The 18,153-nt window shown below is 35.1% G+C and overlaps 1 protein-coding gene and 1 non-coding gene across 2 annotated transcripts; both read left to right on the top strand.

Annotated features, from left to right (window-relative positions):
- Positions 1-9,611: 9,611 nt before the first annotated feature.
- Positions 9,612-9,684, top strand: Trnag-acc. Its single transcript has one exon. It is a non-coding gene; the product is annotated as a tRNA-Gly (tRNA).
- A 6,389-nt stretch (positions 9,685-16,073) lies between these two features.
- LOC106662442 lies at positions 16,074-16,843 on the top strand. The gene is made up of 2 exons (XM_014386534.1): positions 16,074-16,284; positions 16,510-16,843. Exons 1-2 carry the CDS (start codon positions 16,260-16,262, stop codon positions 16,797-16,799), a joined length of 315 nt encoding a protein of 104 aa, XP_014242020.1. The 5' UTR covers positions 16,074-16,259; the 3' UTR covers positions 16,800-16,843.
- Positions 16,844-18,153: the final 1,310 nt, after the last annotated feature.

Below are 18,153 nucleotides of genomic sequence, written 5' to 3'. Positions count from 1 at the left end.
ACCAATTAAAGACCAATTGAAAATTCAAAAGATGTGGTTGAGGTGGGAAGTTGGTGTCCGAGTGGATCGAGGTCACGATAGCTCAAGGGTACAGCAGCGGCGAATCAAGCCGAAGATCGTGGGTTCAAATCCCGCTCGTGCCATTGACTTTTTTATCTCAAATGAAAACCTTAATTAATTGTTAAATAAAGGATTAATCAATAAAGGATTGATCAATCAATCAATCAAGGATTACTTATGTGTGTTTCTTCTGGTGGCAATTGTGCCATGAGGTTTTCTATGTTTACGTGTTGATGATGGGCCGCAGGCCCGAAACTTATGTAATAGACAAAATTGAATAAAATATTTCAACCATGGAGAACTTGGGATTTTTCAACCTTTGGATAACAAGTAATTAATTAATGCACAAAGACTTTACAAAAAACCTAGCAGTAATAAAATTTCTAGGGTTTTTTATTTATCATTTGCTATGATTATAAAAAAATAAATTGGCATGCATCTTTAACCCAACTGATGTCTACACTATACCAATTTATGATTAAACTGTTACACGATGGTATGCCCTATCCATTGTTTCTCCATTGTTCAGTTTTCGGCCGGCCTGACCCCAGCAGCCCTGTAATCATGTGATCATGATAGTCAGATATATAATTAATGGCGCGGAATGTAAATGTAATTTTTGCCCAATACGAAAACATGAGGTGTTGGGAACATTTCGTATTTCGATACAATGCGATCTCCGAAACAGGAAACCGGCCGAATAATTACCTAACACCTTGCTACACACGGCTCCTAATAATCGACCGCAGTAATAACAGTAAATAATCTATCAGCATCTGTCTTTCGGCGGGTTTGGGTCATGTTACGCCGAGCGGATGGCCTAATGCACTCATTACGGACAATTGTATTTGATAGGAATTTTCCATCTGAGAGCTGTAATATTTATCTATCTAATATTAGGAGGCTAATGCTTCTCACGCTCAATTTCACATTAGGGATGAACGGAAGCCATGCCGAACAACAAAGGCGTCATAATTGTATTTGCCCAATTAAGAATAATCGATTTTTTTAATGTATCAACATCCAATCAAAAAATATCCATCAATTTGATCGTTAGTTTACATTTTATTAGTTAATTTTATGACCTAACAAAAATTTTGAGTAAAATTTTGTTTAATAACTATTATTTTACAAAAATTTTGCTTGATCCTTGATTATCATTTCAATAAATTCTGAAACTTACTGTTTAAAACTAAATCATAATTACAAGTTTATGATCATATTTGTCTACCTGGGAATGATTAACAATAGTTTAAAACCGCGCAGGTGCCCCTTATGCAGAGAAAGGTTGCTCGATGTGTCCCACGTAATAGAGGCGTGACATGCCTTGGTTCCATACAGAAAGCGTGTAGGCATGCCGCCGGACTTAAGAAGAGTTCTCGAACACGGTAGCGAGTTTCAGAGTCCCCTGTTCCGCTTTTTAGGGGAAATTGGGGTTGTTTATTGTATATAATATGTCTTATGTGTTGTATCTGTATGTTTTGTCTGAGTGCATGTATTTATTAGCGTGAATGGCGAGGGGTGAGGGTGAGATATAACGTAATCATCGCCCCTCGAACGTTGAAAGCGTATGAGTGTGTGTTCGGGGTCGATGGCGGAATATTAATAAAAGTACTCCTTCGACCCCAATCTAGTTTAGTTTAAGAATAGGTCGGTGGAGGAATATCAAGTACTCCACCGACCAAACGGAATGAGTGTACTGTATGGATGTATTTAAGTGTATGAATGCATTTATTTGTATGAATGTAGTGTTTGAAAGAGTATAGAATATAGGATATACACTTAGTTGGGGGCTGAAATGACCTAGATGTTGGAAGCCCCAGTCAAAAAAAAAAAAGTTAAAAAGTCCAGATGAAGGGAATCGATTTTTCGAAAGCTGGATGAAGTCAATTAATTAAACAAACATACTGTTTGAGAAAATATAACTTTTTTTCTTTTAATTTCGTCGCTATTTTCATTTATGCACAATGGGAAAAAATCTTATTTTAATTTTTTTTTAATTCTTATAATTCTATTTTTTTTAATTGGCCAACGATTTTATGCTACCGCAATTTCTAATAGCGCTAATAATTGATAAACGCAAATTATGTAAATTTTTCGTTTTGTCGGCAGCACGATCATTAGTCATCATTACTCGGTCCGCGTATTCTCGCTCTTTATTCCCGGGTCAGTTATGTTTCGGTTTCATGTGCATTCATCGAGGAAGCTTGTAAGTGCATCAAGTATAAGCATATAGACCGAGAAGAAGTATTGGAGTATAATCAATAGTGATCAAATTTATAATCACCAGCCAATCAATTGGCAGACCACCCATCAAAACTGCTACGTTTCTTTTTTTAAATATACACGATTTAAAGTTTATTCATTATGTAAATTAGTAACCACGTTGCTGTTAATGAACGGCAATTGACGCATCTCCGACTTTCCAAGTGAAGGACTAATCGATTTCCAAGTCTTATGTTAATCAGGACGATGAGGTAGCTTTTATTTATTATTTTCTCCCCAAGCATGTTACTTCGATTTATTTCCGAACACCTGGTAAATCCTCCATTAAGGCTTATTGGCCGATTACCACCCCAGAACGGATCGGATTGATAAGAGGGGATGAAAATTTGGAGGGTGCGCCTGAACAAATCTGGGTCATCAGCTCTTATTGTAAATCCAATCGCCCCAGATGGGAATCTAATGGTTCACGATGACAATGACAATTTTTAAAAAGGAAATGGACGGAGGGTCCTTTGTGATAGTGTAAATAATTTTCAAATAAAAAGGAGATCGTTATTTATATATTTACCGTGCTCAAGCTGCAATTGAAACTGGAAGTACGTTTGTGTTAACCCTGGGTAAAATTAACTTCGCCGGTCTCTCGTTAAATATGAAATCTTAGGAGATATTTCGAAATGGGAGATGAGCGTGGGAATTTTCCGAAATTGCCCTTTCTATATTTCTCCTTCATCAGATAAAGGGCTGAGGGAATTTTTGATCAACGAGAAAACATCAGATATTTCAGCCCACAAAAAGTACATAGATTTCCTTCTCTACCTTGCGTTACTTCTTACACTCCATACATTTCAGTACGATTATTATGATTTTTTAAATGTAGGAATTGAAAAGATCCCTGTCTATTCCTATCTTAATAGAGGGTGTAACTGTTTCCATTATTTTTTAAATTCAGTTTCAAGAGAATTAAGTGTCATTAGCAATGTGATTTGAAACCATGTCTTGTTTGGCTTGTAGGCTTCTTTGAATAGACGTTGAAAGAATGACTACTTAAATGTTACTTACTATAATAAAAGTTGAAACTATACAGTTTCATCCTCACACAAGACTGCTTATTTCAAATTGTTAAATTAACTAAATTTTTTGTTGTGATTTTTGTTAGTAAAGTCTTAGTACAAATGACGGAAACCGTGGTTCGAAAAGGTTTGCCAATGTTTCCGTCACATTATTCGGTTTTGTTCTGTGTTGGTTTTCTTTTTTATTTATTTTATGTCAAAGTTACTTAAAACAGCGTGAGTTTGATTACATTTTAGAATGCTTTTTTGAATTTTTGATCAACGAGGAAACTTCACAAAAATTCCAAAGAGTTTTTTTTACTTTGATTTGTATTTATTCTATTCTAAGTAAACTTCATACACTATATACATATAATACAGTTATTCTGATCTTTTTAGATCCAGTTTCATAGCAAATAAACGCCTTCAATAAGCATGGACAATTTCCTGAATATTTATCTACCTTACAAGCCAATACGTATATATGTGAAGGACTTTTTGAGATTCTGAGAGATCATCTTATAAATGTACTAAATGCGTCCAGGAAAGATATACATATGTTTTCGATTGAGATTTGTGAGGTTTTATTTATGATTAAGGGCGATAAATTAACAAAGCAATGAGAAAACGCTTTGCTTAATTATATGTTTAAAAGTTTCTTGTAAGAAATAGTTAAATGAGTATTATGTTTCTAAAATGGCACACTTACTAGAGTCAAGTAAGTTTCCCAATTCTTTTCGTTGATTGATAACGATTGATGAATCGTTTCCAAACGGCTAAAGATAAGAATAGCTGAGTTGTTAAAATGTACATGTTTAAAAGTGCCTTGCCGGACTCCTTTTAAGGGAAATTAATTTTATTTTGCTCTGATCACCTTTTATCTTACCTTTCTCCATCGAACTTTCAATCTGACTGATTTCTTATTCTTTTGTACACATATTCATTATAAGTAACATGCGGTAAGTAAATATCAAAAATGCTAACGAATAGCACATTTGCACACCTGTTAACAGCCCCGAGCTGTTGTCGTGTGTGCTAATTAGTTCTTCACAAAACCTCTCGACTCAAAACCCATTTAAAAGTAAGATTTATATTCACTAATTTCGTGGTCCGCTTGACCAATTAATATATTACAATTAATTGAGGTTTTTAGTTGAGATAAAAAAGTCAATGGCACGAGCTGGATTCGAACCACCATTGAAAAATGGCAAAAAGGAGGGAAAAATTCAAAAGGTGCGGTTGAGATGGGAAGTTGGTGTCCGAGTGGATCGAGGTCACGATAGCTCAAGTGGTAGAGCAGCGGCGTATCTAGCCGAAGATCGTGGGTTCGAATCCCGCTCGTGCCATTGCCTTTTTTATCTCAACTAAAAACCTTAATTAGTTGTAATATATTAATTGGTCAAGCGGACCACGAAATTAGTGAATTTAATGATTTAAAATGAAGTATACTTCACTAAAGCTCTCCGTGGCCATTTCATTTGTCGTCGAGAATCCAATCCGATTACACGACATTTGAAAATGGCAAAAAGGAGGGGAAATTCAAAAGGTGGGGTTGAGATGGGAAGTTAGTGTCCGAGTGGATTGAGGTCACGATAGCTCAAGTGGTTGACCAGAGGCGTATCTAGCCGAAGATCGTGGGTTCGAATCCCGCTCGTGGCATTGACTTTTTTATCTCAACTAAAAACCTTAATTAATTGTAAGATTTACATTTTGACTTTTTATTTTCTAATCATACGATTATTTGATATATCTGGTTAGCATACTCCTGAAGTTATAACATACTCCATTATAATGCAACTATTCAGATTTTATAAATACAGGCTTATGGCAAATGAACCTCGTCAATAGCAAGGTAAATGTTATGTTTACAGAATATTTTGTTTTCAAGGTAGATAGTACTTTATATAACTGCATGACCTTTCGAGAATTTGATATGCTAAATGTTCTAACAACTTCAAGAAGGCTTTTCACAATTAAAAAAAGTACTTGTCCGTTATTTATAACGATTAATACATTTTTGATATATTAACCATTATCCAGCATTGACTCCCTTATTTATCCTTTCTTTTCTTCATATGCCTAATTTTTTCTCCATTTTCCCAACTTTTATGACAAGCGTTACGAAAACGAAAGCCTAACCTTAAACAAGTTTGCAAAATAACTCACTTGCACACTGGTTGACAGATCTCAAATCTTGTTAATGTCACAAACCATCTCGGCTTTTACACACTTAACAGGAATAGAAACTTGTTCTTCGCTTATTTTGTATACAGGGTGTTTGGCTACTCGTGTTACAAACTTCACCAGTAGATTCTACATACAAAATTGAACCAAAAAGTGCTAATTAACTATGGTCCCTAATCTCAACAGTTTCGGAGTTATTTCACTTTTTCTGACTTTTTAAAATTTCACGACCTTGCTTCGAATAAACAATGATAACTCCAAAGCTAAAAGATTTTGGACAAACCCGTTAATACCATTGGAAACTAGGTTAAATTTCCAATAAGATATGGTCAATACTAAACATGTAAATCTTCGTGAAATAAGAATAGTAGTGAGAACTTTGAAAAATATATATTTTTTTAATGTTGAAAAATTTACAATGGTAATTCTAAACTACTATTTTCAAACCTAGAGACCAGTAAGTATTTCAACTTTGAAAAAAAAAGATATTTTTCAAAATTCTCGCTAATAAAACGCTTATTTCACGAAGGTTTACAAGTTTAGGATTGATCAAGTCTTATAAATTTAACGTAGTTTTCAATGGTATCAACGGATTTTTTGAAAACCTTTTAGTTTTGGAGTTATCATTGTTTATTTGCAGCAAGGTCGTGAAATCTTAAAAAATCAGAAAAAGATAAATAATTCGGAAACTCTTGAGTTTCGGACCATCGTTAACTAGGACTTTTGGAGTTCCTTTTTGAATGTAGAATCTACTGACAAAGTTTGTAACACGAGTAGCCGAAGACCATGTATATTTCAGTGCCAAGTAATAAAAAAAGGTTTATAAGTAATATACTTAATTCAAAAGCAACAAAAACAAACCTTCAGCCAGTAAAACTGAAAATGAAGAAAAACAATAGCACATAAAAAAATCTTTCATAGGAACGACGTAGGTTTTAGAATAACGTTTTCCTTATCGTGCCAACGTTTCGATCTTTATTGAGATCATCTTCAGGGCTTAAAGTGTTTGTTTTCCGTGCTGAGAGCGCCCATTAGACAATAATGACACATCTACCCGGAAAAAAAAACACTTTGAGCCCTGAAGATAATCTCAATAAAGATCGAAACGTTGGTACCACAAAGAATATGTTTTTCCAAAACTACGTCACACGTGACTGCATCATACCATCTCCGAATAAGCATTAACTAACGGTCACTAAACACCACACATTTCATAAGAATATGCAATTAAAAAAAAAATAAAACCATAAACGGAAAAAACCATAAACGGAAAAAAGTATGAAATACGACTATTTAGAGCTGCATACTTTTATTATTATGTATTCGAGTCTGCGAGGTGATGAAAATTTCTATATTAAAAATCAATGATAAGGCCAATTGAAAAGAAAAAGGTTATTTTCTCCGTCGAGCTTTCTAGAAATGTATACCCTTCATCAGGACTTTCAAATTACCTCATTTCTGATATAGAATGGACAGATCACTGTTGGTCTCATTAATCTCATTATATTTAATACCATAAGATTCAACATTGTAAATAGATGTTCTATTATTAACTTTCTAGATTAATATTGGGTTGTCCGGAAAATAATGCAGGATTTTGGTATTAAACAAAAAAAAAGAAACTAGTTACTTTAAAGCAATGTTCTTTAATCAAAATAATTTCCCCCCAACGTGTTGGTAACTTATTAATTCCGTCTGAGTAGAATTCAGAATTTTTAGAATTGATAAAGTCAATAAATGCATTTTCCAGTTCCGTTTGATTTTTGAATATTATGTGTTGTAAGTAGTGGTCCAGGTGTCTAAAAAAATGGTAGTCAGTAGGCGAGAGGTCCGGAGAGTAGGGTGGGTGAGGCAAAGTTTCATAGCCAAGCTCCAATAATTTTTGTGACGTTACACGTGACACATGTGGTCGAGCGTTGTCATGCAACAAAATGGGCCCTTTCCGATTGACCAAAGAGGGCTTCATTACTGCCAATTTCTGATGCATGGTATTAATTTGGTTACAGTATGATTCAGCATTGATGGTTTCGCCAGGATTTAAGAAGCTGTAGTGTATTAAACCAAATGAAGCCCACCATACCGTAACCATTACCTTTTTTTGATGAGTTGGGGGCTTTGGAAAATGTATTGGAGCTTCTCCTTTGTCGAGCCACTGTCCAGAACGTCTAGTGTTATCGTAGAGAATCCACTTTTCGTCACATGTAACAATTCTGGCCAGAAATGGGTCATTTTTGTTTCGACAAAGAAGTGATGCACAAACATCAAAGCGCTGATTTTTTTGGCGATCGTTTAATGAGTGTGGAACCCAATTTTCGAGTTTTTTCACTTTTCCAATCGCCTTGAGGTGGTCAGCGACGGTCGTTTTACTGACTTTGAGTTGCTCTGCAAGTTCTCGAACAGTTGTTTTGGGGTTTTCTTCCACCACTGATCGCAGAACATCATCATTAAGAGAGGAAGGCCTTCCACGACCTTCTTCATCTTCAAGGCTGAAATCTCCCTCCCGAAATTTTTTAAACCACCTTTGCACAGTGCACTCATTAACACAACCCTCGCCCCAGACTTGGTTAATGTTTCTAGCCGTTTGGGCTCCGCTTCGGCCGAGTTTAAACTCGTAAAAGAAAATCGTACGAAATTCTCGCTTTGACATTATAAGGATGACTGAATTATTTCCAAGTAGCGGAATGCTACAGAGGTAAACAAACAATATCATTTGGAAGAGGATTAATAAGTGTTGACATTCATACAAATGAGTAATCCTGTAAACGTAAACAGAATATTTTATATAGATTTTTTTTAATGAAAACTTAAAATCCTGCATTATTTTCCGGACAACCCGATAATTATATTTTAAAAGTCCTGATGAAGGAGACATATTCCTCAAAAACTTAAAGACGTGTTCTTTTCAATTGGCATTAGCCTTGAATTTTAATATACAATTATAATATTGAAGGCTGATATAAATTATATCGGAGATCGTGTTGTTTTGCAATATGATCCGATTGACTAAATATCATACTGACCCAATCCCTGAAGAGGTGGTCTTCGTCTAACAGATCAAAACGAAAGGCACCGACTCAACTACATAGGGAACAACGTAATATTGCAGTTGCTATTATTAAATAAATAGCCACAAAGACCATTGATAATAGTTAAATTATTAAGAAAATCATTAAATATGAAAGCAAGTATGGAAAAATTAATTGTAATTTGAAACTTTTCACTCTGAGTTGAACTATACCCTAATAGAAGTTATGCCAAAACAAAAATCATTTGTTCTTTATTCATTTTCCTTTCTTATTCCATTAGCCATCATTTTACCCTGCTGGCTGTTTTATTCAATCGCATTTGAATAAATTCATATCCCGCCTTAACGAGTCCGTATCACGTAGCTGTTGTTTGATTTATCACGAATTCCCTGGACGGAGGAAGCAGTTAATTTAACCTAATTCAACGCGTTATCTCAATCTCGGTGCACGAATCGCATTTGAATATCAGAGATAACCATATAAAACAAAACGAAAAAAAAATCCACTGAGTAAACATTTAGTTATAAAATCGTATAACCGGGGGTAAATTGTTCATTACAGAAGCTAGAGCTGCCACGAAAATCGTTTTATACTGATTCATTATTCATTTCATGTGATACCCTGTAGGCTGCCAGACTTTCATAAGAATATTTTTTCTACAGGACTTATTGTATTTTGAACCCATTCCAACTATTTATACGATTTTCATTTATTCAAATTGTATTTGTCGTCCAATTAGGTAAATAAATAATGAAACAATCGCACAATAACCCCAGGGAAAAATTTTTCATTTCTTTTTGAAAATGGTACAATTTATGGTAATTGTACACCATACTTAGTACAGAAATATCAAAATGAATTTTAAAGAAATTGTTCCTGTTTAAACAAAATAGGCGAAAAATATCTAATTGTAAAATGAGTATTAATATCAATTTACTAGTTTTCGTGGTTCGCTTGACCAATTAATATCTTTCAATTAATTAAGGTTTTTAGTTGAAATAAAAAAAATTAGGGAAAACTCAAACGGTGGGGTTGAGGTGGGAAGTTAGTGCCCGAGTGGATCGAAGTCACGATAGCTCAAGTGGTAGAGTAGCGGCGTACCTAGCCGAAGGTCGTGGGTTCGAATCCCGCTCGTGACACTGACTTTAAAATGAACTATACTTCACTAAAGCTCTCCGTGACCATTTCATTTGTCGCCGAGAATCAAATTGATTACACGACATTTGAAAAATGGCAAAAAGGAGGGAAAATTCAAAAGGTTTGATTGAGATGGGAGGCTGGTGTCCGAGTGGATCGAGGTCACGATAGCTCAAGTGGTAGAGCAGCGGCGTATCTAGCCGAAGATCGTGGGTTCGAATCCCGCTCATTCCATTGACTTTTTTATCTCAAGCAAAATCTTAATTAATTCAAAAGAATTTATTTGGTCAAGCGGACCACGAAATTAATGAATTTAATTAATTAAAATGAAGTATACTTCACTAAAGCTCTCCGTGGCCATTTCACTTGTCGCCGAGAATCGAATCTTGATTACACGACATTTGAAAAATGGCAAAAAGGAGGGAAAATTCAAACGGTGGGGTTGAGATGGGAAGTTGGTGTCCCAGTGGATCGAAGTCATGATAGCTCAAGTGGTAGAGCGCGGCGTATGTAGCAGAAGATCGTGGGTTCAAATCCCGCTTGTGACACTGACTTTTTTACCTCAACCAAAACCTTAATTAAAAGATTAATTAATTGAAAAGAGTTAATTATTGCATCTAATTCAAAGGGGGTGTTAATTTTGAAAGACAGCTGAATTTTTTAAAATTTATATAACATTTGAAAGATATAAAGTATATGAAGAATTTAATATTTAAGCAGAATAATAGTACATAAGAATATAAGAATTATGTGTTTATATGTCCTACCTTGGGGTCTTGTTCCTGCGTGGACTAATATGATGGATAAATTTATAAATAAATAACTAGTAGCCGATGAGGGAACGTGGGGACAGTGCTGAAACGTTTTAGAAAAAAAAACCTGCTGTGATGTGTATCATAAATTTATGCAAAGCTGCACTTGTAATGAGCATTCCTCCATTAATCTTCTTCATACAAATCTTTAGTTTATTCCATATTTATTTAAGTTTATTGATATAAATTTATACTAATTATTGTTATTCGTATTAAATTTGAAGTTAATTTCTTTATAGTGTTGTAATAAATAACTTATTCATTTCCGTTCAGTTATATTTCCTTCACCCCTTCCTCTTCCTGAAGATATCAAGTTAAGATTTTTTGTCTGATATATGTACAGTGTTGGATAGCCGAAGATACTCACTCGCCTAGGAGAAGTTGTTTTTCCAAATAGACAACCCCCGGGTGTGAATTAGCCGTCGAAACGGACAAGTTATTGTGAGTGATTGATAATGAAATGATGATAAAGACTTATTGACTATCTGGCTATCGACAGGAGCAGACGGTTTTTCTTTGTCCGCGGATGACAAATGGGCCGAAGACGAGCCGAAAGAGACTTGCTTAACCCGACCGGCCCCCGATGCCATTAGGATGGATGACTCGGATGGGTTTACGGACAGAATGGACGTGTTATCCACGCTCTATCATTCCTACGATGTCTCTCTTTCTTACTTCAATTCCACTTAGTACAATACTGCTAATGACCTATTCAAAAGGGCACCTGCCTTTCTGTGAGGTCCGTTTCTTTCTTCCTTTGTGGGGGTGGAAAGATCCTGTTTTCCAAAATTAAGTATACTTTTCTAATATCTGCCTTTCTTTCTCTATTTTGTTACTCTCTATATATTTATTCATCATTCCTTTCTATTTTCGCCCCTCTTTCGATCTTTCTTTCTCTCTTTTCTCCTTTATCTCTCCTGCTAGATATATCTAGGTAACTGTATTTAATTGTAATAGATCCATTAATACGATTATATGTTTACTTTGATATCCTGTTTTGTTCATCCTTAAACTAATCTCTCTCTCTCTCTCTCTCTCTCTCTCTCTCTCTCTAAAATATTTTTTTCCTTCTCTCTCTCTCTCTCTCTCTCTCTCTCTCTCTCTCTGATTCTTTCATTTTCTCTCTCACATTCACTCTTTCTTAATCTCTTTTTCACTTTTCACCTTTCTCCCCCTCTCGAATTAGTTCGTTCCTACTCCCTCTTTTATTCTCTTTAATCCTCTCTCTCTCTCTCTCTCTCTCTCTCTCTCTCTCTCTCTCTCTCTCTCTCTCTCTCTCTCTCTCTCTCTCTCTCTTACCTCTGTCTTACATTCTCGCTCTCGCCCTTTATATTACCAATATTCACAATGTTCATACATAAACTAGCAATAGTTATATGTGCTGAATATTAAAGNTCTCTCTCTCTCTCTCTCTCTCTCTCTCTCTCTCTCTCTCTCTTGCTTTCTCTCTGTATCTCTCTCTCTCTTTCTTACTCTCTTTCTCTCTCTCTGACCCTCTCCTCTAAATCTATTTTCCATCTTTCATCTATCCCTCTCTCGAACTAGTTCGTTCCCCCTCACATTTTTCTTTTCTCTCTTTATTACTTTCTCCCTTTCTTACTCTTTCTCTATCGCTCTCTCTACCTCTTTCCATCTTTATCTCTGTCTATCTGTTTGTCTCTCTCTCTCACTCTCATTCTCTGTGGTTTTCAATTTTTCTCTTCTAGCAATCTAAATATATATTAATATTTTGTTCAGTAAATTAATTTTTACACTGTAATTTATTTACGTAACAATTTTTTGACTAGATTTGTCTTTAATACAATTGTAATATTATCGCATTTAATTTTTTGTTACAAAGGTTATTACAATATTTTGCCGTCACTATCATGCTTGATTGCGTGTTTTCGTGTCTTCCTTGATTCAAAATGAAAAGAAATGATCGCTTTGTTATTGTTGATATCATTTTATCAATGCAATTGCGTAATGTATTTAGATAGGTTTAATTTCTTAATTTTCAATTATTGGTTGGCTGGATAATATTTTTTATAAATTAATTAAATTGACAATATACGTATAGATTTGTTGTTTATGTGTTGGAATCATTATCAATGTTCTTTGTATGTTTTCTGACGTCAAAACCGAATTCAGAAAAGGCAGTTATAAATCATGAATATATTATGTATTTGAGTACATCGTCGTGTTTAAAGATTTTTATTAAAGTCTGATGGTGGAATCCTTGGTTGATCAGGATAACGATCAAACTGACGAAATATTTTCAAAAATTATCAGAGCGAAAAAGAACTTTTAATAATTTTCACGCTTAATTTAGTAAGATTAATATTGCAATACATATATTTGAATTAATTAGTGTTATTTTTTAACCAGGTCTGAAGCAATCAAAGAAAACAACGAGAGCTTTTGTGATGTTAATTGTTTATATTTTTACACGGATAAAAGCAATTTAGGCCTTTACAGTTTTGAAATATATTTTGTTTTGCATTTATGTCTAATTAATTAAAACCGAACAGTCATGCTTTATTGAGACCCACCGTGTACAATCGGGATATAATTTTTACTTACAACGGCTTTATTTTCCACTAAGCTGAGATAAGAAGCGGTTAACGTGACGACCGGTAACAAGTTTCTAGATCGGGTTAGCCCACTTTGCGGGTGGCCACTGGGTGGTGCGCACCGCTACGTAATTACCAAAGGTACAGTACCTATCCACTAAATGATCCGGTCTAACACTGACGGGGTTTTAAAAAGGACAAAACTCCTATTTAATTGTAGCCCAACGGCACGAATTTAACTAAAATAATCACCATTCAGGACCGGTTGAAACTTCTACAACAGATCCGAACTCAAGTCTCCTCCATTTAATGGAATACCACCCATCACTTAATGGTGTTGGTTTTTAAGTACGGATATAATCATTTACAATAGTTTCAAAAAGACTGCTCATTTCAGGTTTTAAAAGTGCTATTAATAAACAAAAGGTAATATATATAAAATAAACAAAAATAGATAATAGGTGCACAAAAATAATAATTTTATTGGGACTAATATGTCAGAACGTTGCCATATCTATGTGATCAGCCAAATCAGCGGGTAACGGCAGACCGAATAGAATGGAAAAGACCAAACTACAGGTTCACCATCCCGCATACCTCACGAAGATTTTGAGCAGTATAAATATGGCGATTTGAAATCGATCAGAAGAATCATACAGCGAGAATTGGTGAACCAGGAAGGCAATGGACGATCAAACTTGATAAATTTTACAGAACAGTTTTTGTAGGATGATTAAATTGATTAACCAGGCTGCATTTTTCGTTTGTGTTTGTTATAAATCTAGTTCGTTTAATCATGGCTGAAAAATGGTTAATATATTTTCTGTTAAACTTTTGAACGTTTCTATGCTCTTGGAATCAATATTGACAAAGGTTTCTTTTATATAAAGCGAAAAAGGCTTTCAACGATTGGTCTTTTGTCCACTTTGAAGACAGCCGATGGCGCTACCGTGGCACAGGGGCCATTCCGAGCGGATTGGTCCACGGGCCATTATAAACCAATCGATCCTAATCGGCAACAATGTCCGCGCAGATGGGAGCGACATTTCGGAACGGGAGGCGTGAAATTTTCCACATAATAAATTCCACTGGGTTCAAATATTCAAAAAACCACCTGGCCTCAGGCCGAATGGATCTGAGTTCATCAAGCGGTGATTGTCCCGCCTCTTCTCGGTTAGTCAAGGATGGTTTGTGCCACCTGGGTGGTTAATATGGAGCGAAAGAATACCAGGGTCGTGAAAGGGGAGCCGCCCGTTTCGCCCTTTGGTAGGGAGAGGTGAGAAAAGGCACGTCCATGGGTGGTCAATGCTTGCGATCCTTGTCGTAGTTTATGTTCCTTTTTAAATTGCTTTTTCATGCCTTCCCTGTACAAACGTTGTCGTCACATGGACACACCGTATGTCCTCTTTGTTATCCTCTCCTTTCAACAACTTATTCACAGACACCGAACAATTGACTGCAAAGGCTATACAATAATAAATGCCAGTTATTAATGTGAAATTTATTTAATTGCCCTCAGTTGAACTGCACAAACACGTACTTTTTTAGAAAATCGATTTTAATACTATTATATATACATAAAAATCAACAAGATGTTCAAAATGCTGAATAAAATTTAAGCTTACCCAAATACCACTTGGACCATTTCCAAAATTCTGAATTAATATTACAAACCCGAACACACTCTACTTATCTCATTAACCTGTCTTGCTGGTTGCTTTATTTAAGCATAATTACGAACATGTGTAATTAAAATAAAAAAAGAATTTTATTTTTCCGTGGCGGATATCCAAGCCCTAGGCTTTTGTGTAGCTTCTTATGATATTTAAATTCCTATTGAATTTTATATATAGGATCCTATTGTTATTATTTCTGTTTTTATGTCGATATGTCTGTTAATCTCTCTCGCCACTGTCTCTCTCTCTCTCTCTCTCTCTCTCTCTCTCTCTCTCTCTCTCTCTCTCTCTCTCTCTCTCTCTCTCTCTCTCTCAATCTACCTATGTATACACATTACTATTTTGCACTTTTTTTCTTCGGTCTCACACACGCTCTTTCACTCGCTTTACTATCTTTTATTTCTGTTTCTTTATTATTCTTCCCTTATTTTGTACCCTTTTCTCTCTCTCTCTCTCTCTCTCTCTCTCTCTCTCTCTCTCTCTCTCTCTCTCTCTCTCTCTCAATCTACCTATGTATACACATTACTATTTTTGCACTTTTTTTCTTCGGTCTCATACACGATCTTTCACTCTCTTTACTATCTTTTATTTCTGTTTCTTTATTATTCTTCCCTTATTTTGTACTCTTTTCTCTCTATCTCTTCCTCTCTCTCTCTCTCTCTCTCTCTCTCTCTCTCTCCCTCTCTCTATCTCTATCTATCTATCTATCTCTCTCTTCCTCTCTTTCCTTTCCTGACATTGTACTATGTATCCTGATATGTAACTCTGTAAGAGTCTCTTCTACATTTTAGGTTCTTCTCCACTGAATTGTTCATCCACATTCGTTCCCGAGTTTTTGAATTATTTTTTTATCTCCCATTCTTAATCCTTATCCAAACCAAGTCCCCTCTCCTTTTTGATTTTTCTTTGTTTCATACGGAAAAATAATCAAAAAACGAGGGTGTCATGAAATAAAGAATTTCCCTGGTTCAGCTTAAAACGCAGACAAAATTACATATGGATCAAATCCGAATAAATTTCGGATAAACGCCGTTTATGTAGCACAGTAAATAAATATCAAAAGGTTACTTCACTGCGTTAATGCGTTTCTCTTGAATGGGGGCGATGCACTTAAGTGCTTTCTACGACAATGAAGTGGCCGTTCATTCCAGGCCGTAAAAACATTTCAATGGTGACCCGCTGCAAGCCCATCGTCCCACGAGCAACATTAATATAAATATATTGAAAAAAACTCTGTTGATCGAGAGAAAGAAATTTTAATTTTTCTTGCTTACTAATAAAATACCTATATTTATATGGTAAACTTGAATTAAATTCATAAGTCATATTTAAAGAATATAGTTTTTCTATTATAAAAAGCGAAGTTTTCAGAGACATGTGGTTTGTCATGTGACACAACGACTCGTTCATGCCTGAAAGCTTACATTTTTAACAATATTTGACAAACAAAGAAAAAGAAAACAACAACAATAACAACACTGAGATGCGGTTTTAGCGTTGAACGACTAATTCAGAAGCCCATGGCTTCTTCATCAAGATGCAAAATTCCAAGGAAAAGATAGGTATTGATATTTTAAAAGTATAAATTTAAAGTTTTTTAACGCAATCTCGATTACTGGTTATCTGTCGATTTGAAGACTTTCTAAAATAGTTAGCCCTGCCCTTTTCATTCGTTGTATTAATCAAAACGCAACCTCCTTGTAGTAATAATTAAAGAACAAAACTGGGCAGTTACGTTATATTGTTGAAAGTTGGTTGCGTTTAATCTGTAAAAATTTTGATTTTAGATCGTCTGTTATCATCGCTGCTCCTAGAAAAAAAGGAGAGTTGTATCGAGCCCTCTATTAAGCTTCAAGATAGCACAACGGAGCCGGCCACCCTTAAAGTTGATGCCGCCAAACTTGAAACGGTAAAGAATTTTCAGTCGTACTTGAAGAAAGCGGCGGGAGGTCAAGACGACCAACAGAAAACGGATAAAGTCGAGGAGCTAAATAGCCATAAGAAAAAGCAAAAGAGGAAACCCAAGGGCCCAAAAAAAGAAAAATGCAGAACTCCAATTTCACGTAAAAAACTGTAATATCCACAAACATTCCACAATCCAAAGTACACCTCAATAACGTACAAGTTTGTTTTTCTTTGTGTAAATATTAAACGATGCAGGTAGAGATAAGAGGACTTTACCCTTCCTTTATTGGTTTATTATTTTTCCGGATTCTACTTTTTTCCTCCCTTCTACCGTTTGTAAGTTGATTGTCGGCAGGAAGACCTCCATTGAATAGAAAAGATCGTTTTGACCCGTGTCCCGAGACCGGGGTTCTTTGAGGTCTGTCAATGGAGATAACTTCTGGGATTTTTTGTTGCCCTCCGCCCTCCCGGATCCGATTGTTCTCGCCTGGAAAGTTTAGGTAAGATTGCGCTTGAGTGGGTAGTGGCAGAAATATAGGGATAACAACTGAATTAGCCGACGCCGAAAGCAAAAACTTCAGCCTGAAAAAACTACATTACAGTATAAGCTGTCGCACCATTATTATTTTTTTAAGAACTGCCACCATTTCGTTTAGATCAAGCCATTGATTCGATTTTTACAGTTATTTTTTAAGAGATTAAGTAATCTCTTTCAATGAAGACCATTAAAAATCAACTTACATTACAAACTTAAACAACTTAACCCATGAAGTTAAAATCATATTTGTAAATAAACATTACTTTTGTGTCTTAAGTCAAATAATTATTATGAATAAGAATGAATGAAAATGAAGGAAAAATACAGGGAATCTGATTGGGAACAGGTTCAACAGTTTATATTAATTCAAAATTTTTATTTTAAATATGTATTTTCTTTTCTTTTAGTTTTTCCCACCTCTTGCTGTTTCAAACTCCATGATAAGAAAGACAAGACAACAGTTGTCCAATTAGGGATTACAAACAAAGAAACCAACTTTCTATTTAGTTCAAATGACAAAATATTGTGAAAACATAAGCATCTATGCATTTTCTTTAGAATTTCACTCACTTGTCGGCTCTATGAAAGTAGTACATCTAGCACTTTCATTTTACTTAGTGAAACAAAATTAATGTTATGAATATTGTGTGGTGATTAGTGACCGTTAATCGATAATTATTCAGAAATCGTGAGATGCGGTCTGGTGTGATGTAGGTTTTAGAAAAACATTTTCTTTATCGTGCCAACGTTTCGATTTTTATTGAGATCATCTTCAGGGCTCAATAAAGATTGAAATGTTGGCACGATAAAGAAAATGTTTTTCTGAAACCTACATCACACTAGAGCGCATCTCACGATCTCTGAATAGTTATGAATATTCAAGGATTGCCTTCATTTTTTGTCCATTAAAAGATAAATTATTACCATCAGCCCAGATACAAATACATCCAAATTCACTTTACTATCCTCTAACTTACATTTTTAAGTA

Source organism: Cimex lectularius, unplaced genomic scaffold (genome assembly GCF_000648675.2).
Source record: "Cimex lectularius strain Harlan isolate CLEC.00 unplaced genomic scaffold, Clec_2.1 scaffold240, whole genome shotgun sequence".
Classification (NCBI taxonomy): domain Eukaryota; kingdom Metazoa; phylum Arthropoda; class Insecta; order Hemiptera; family Cimicidae; genus Cimex; species Cimex lectularius.
This window is presented reverse-complemented; position numbering and strand designations above follow the sequence as displayed.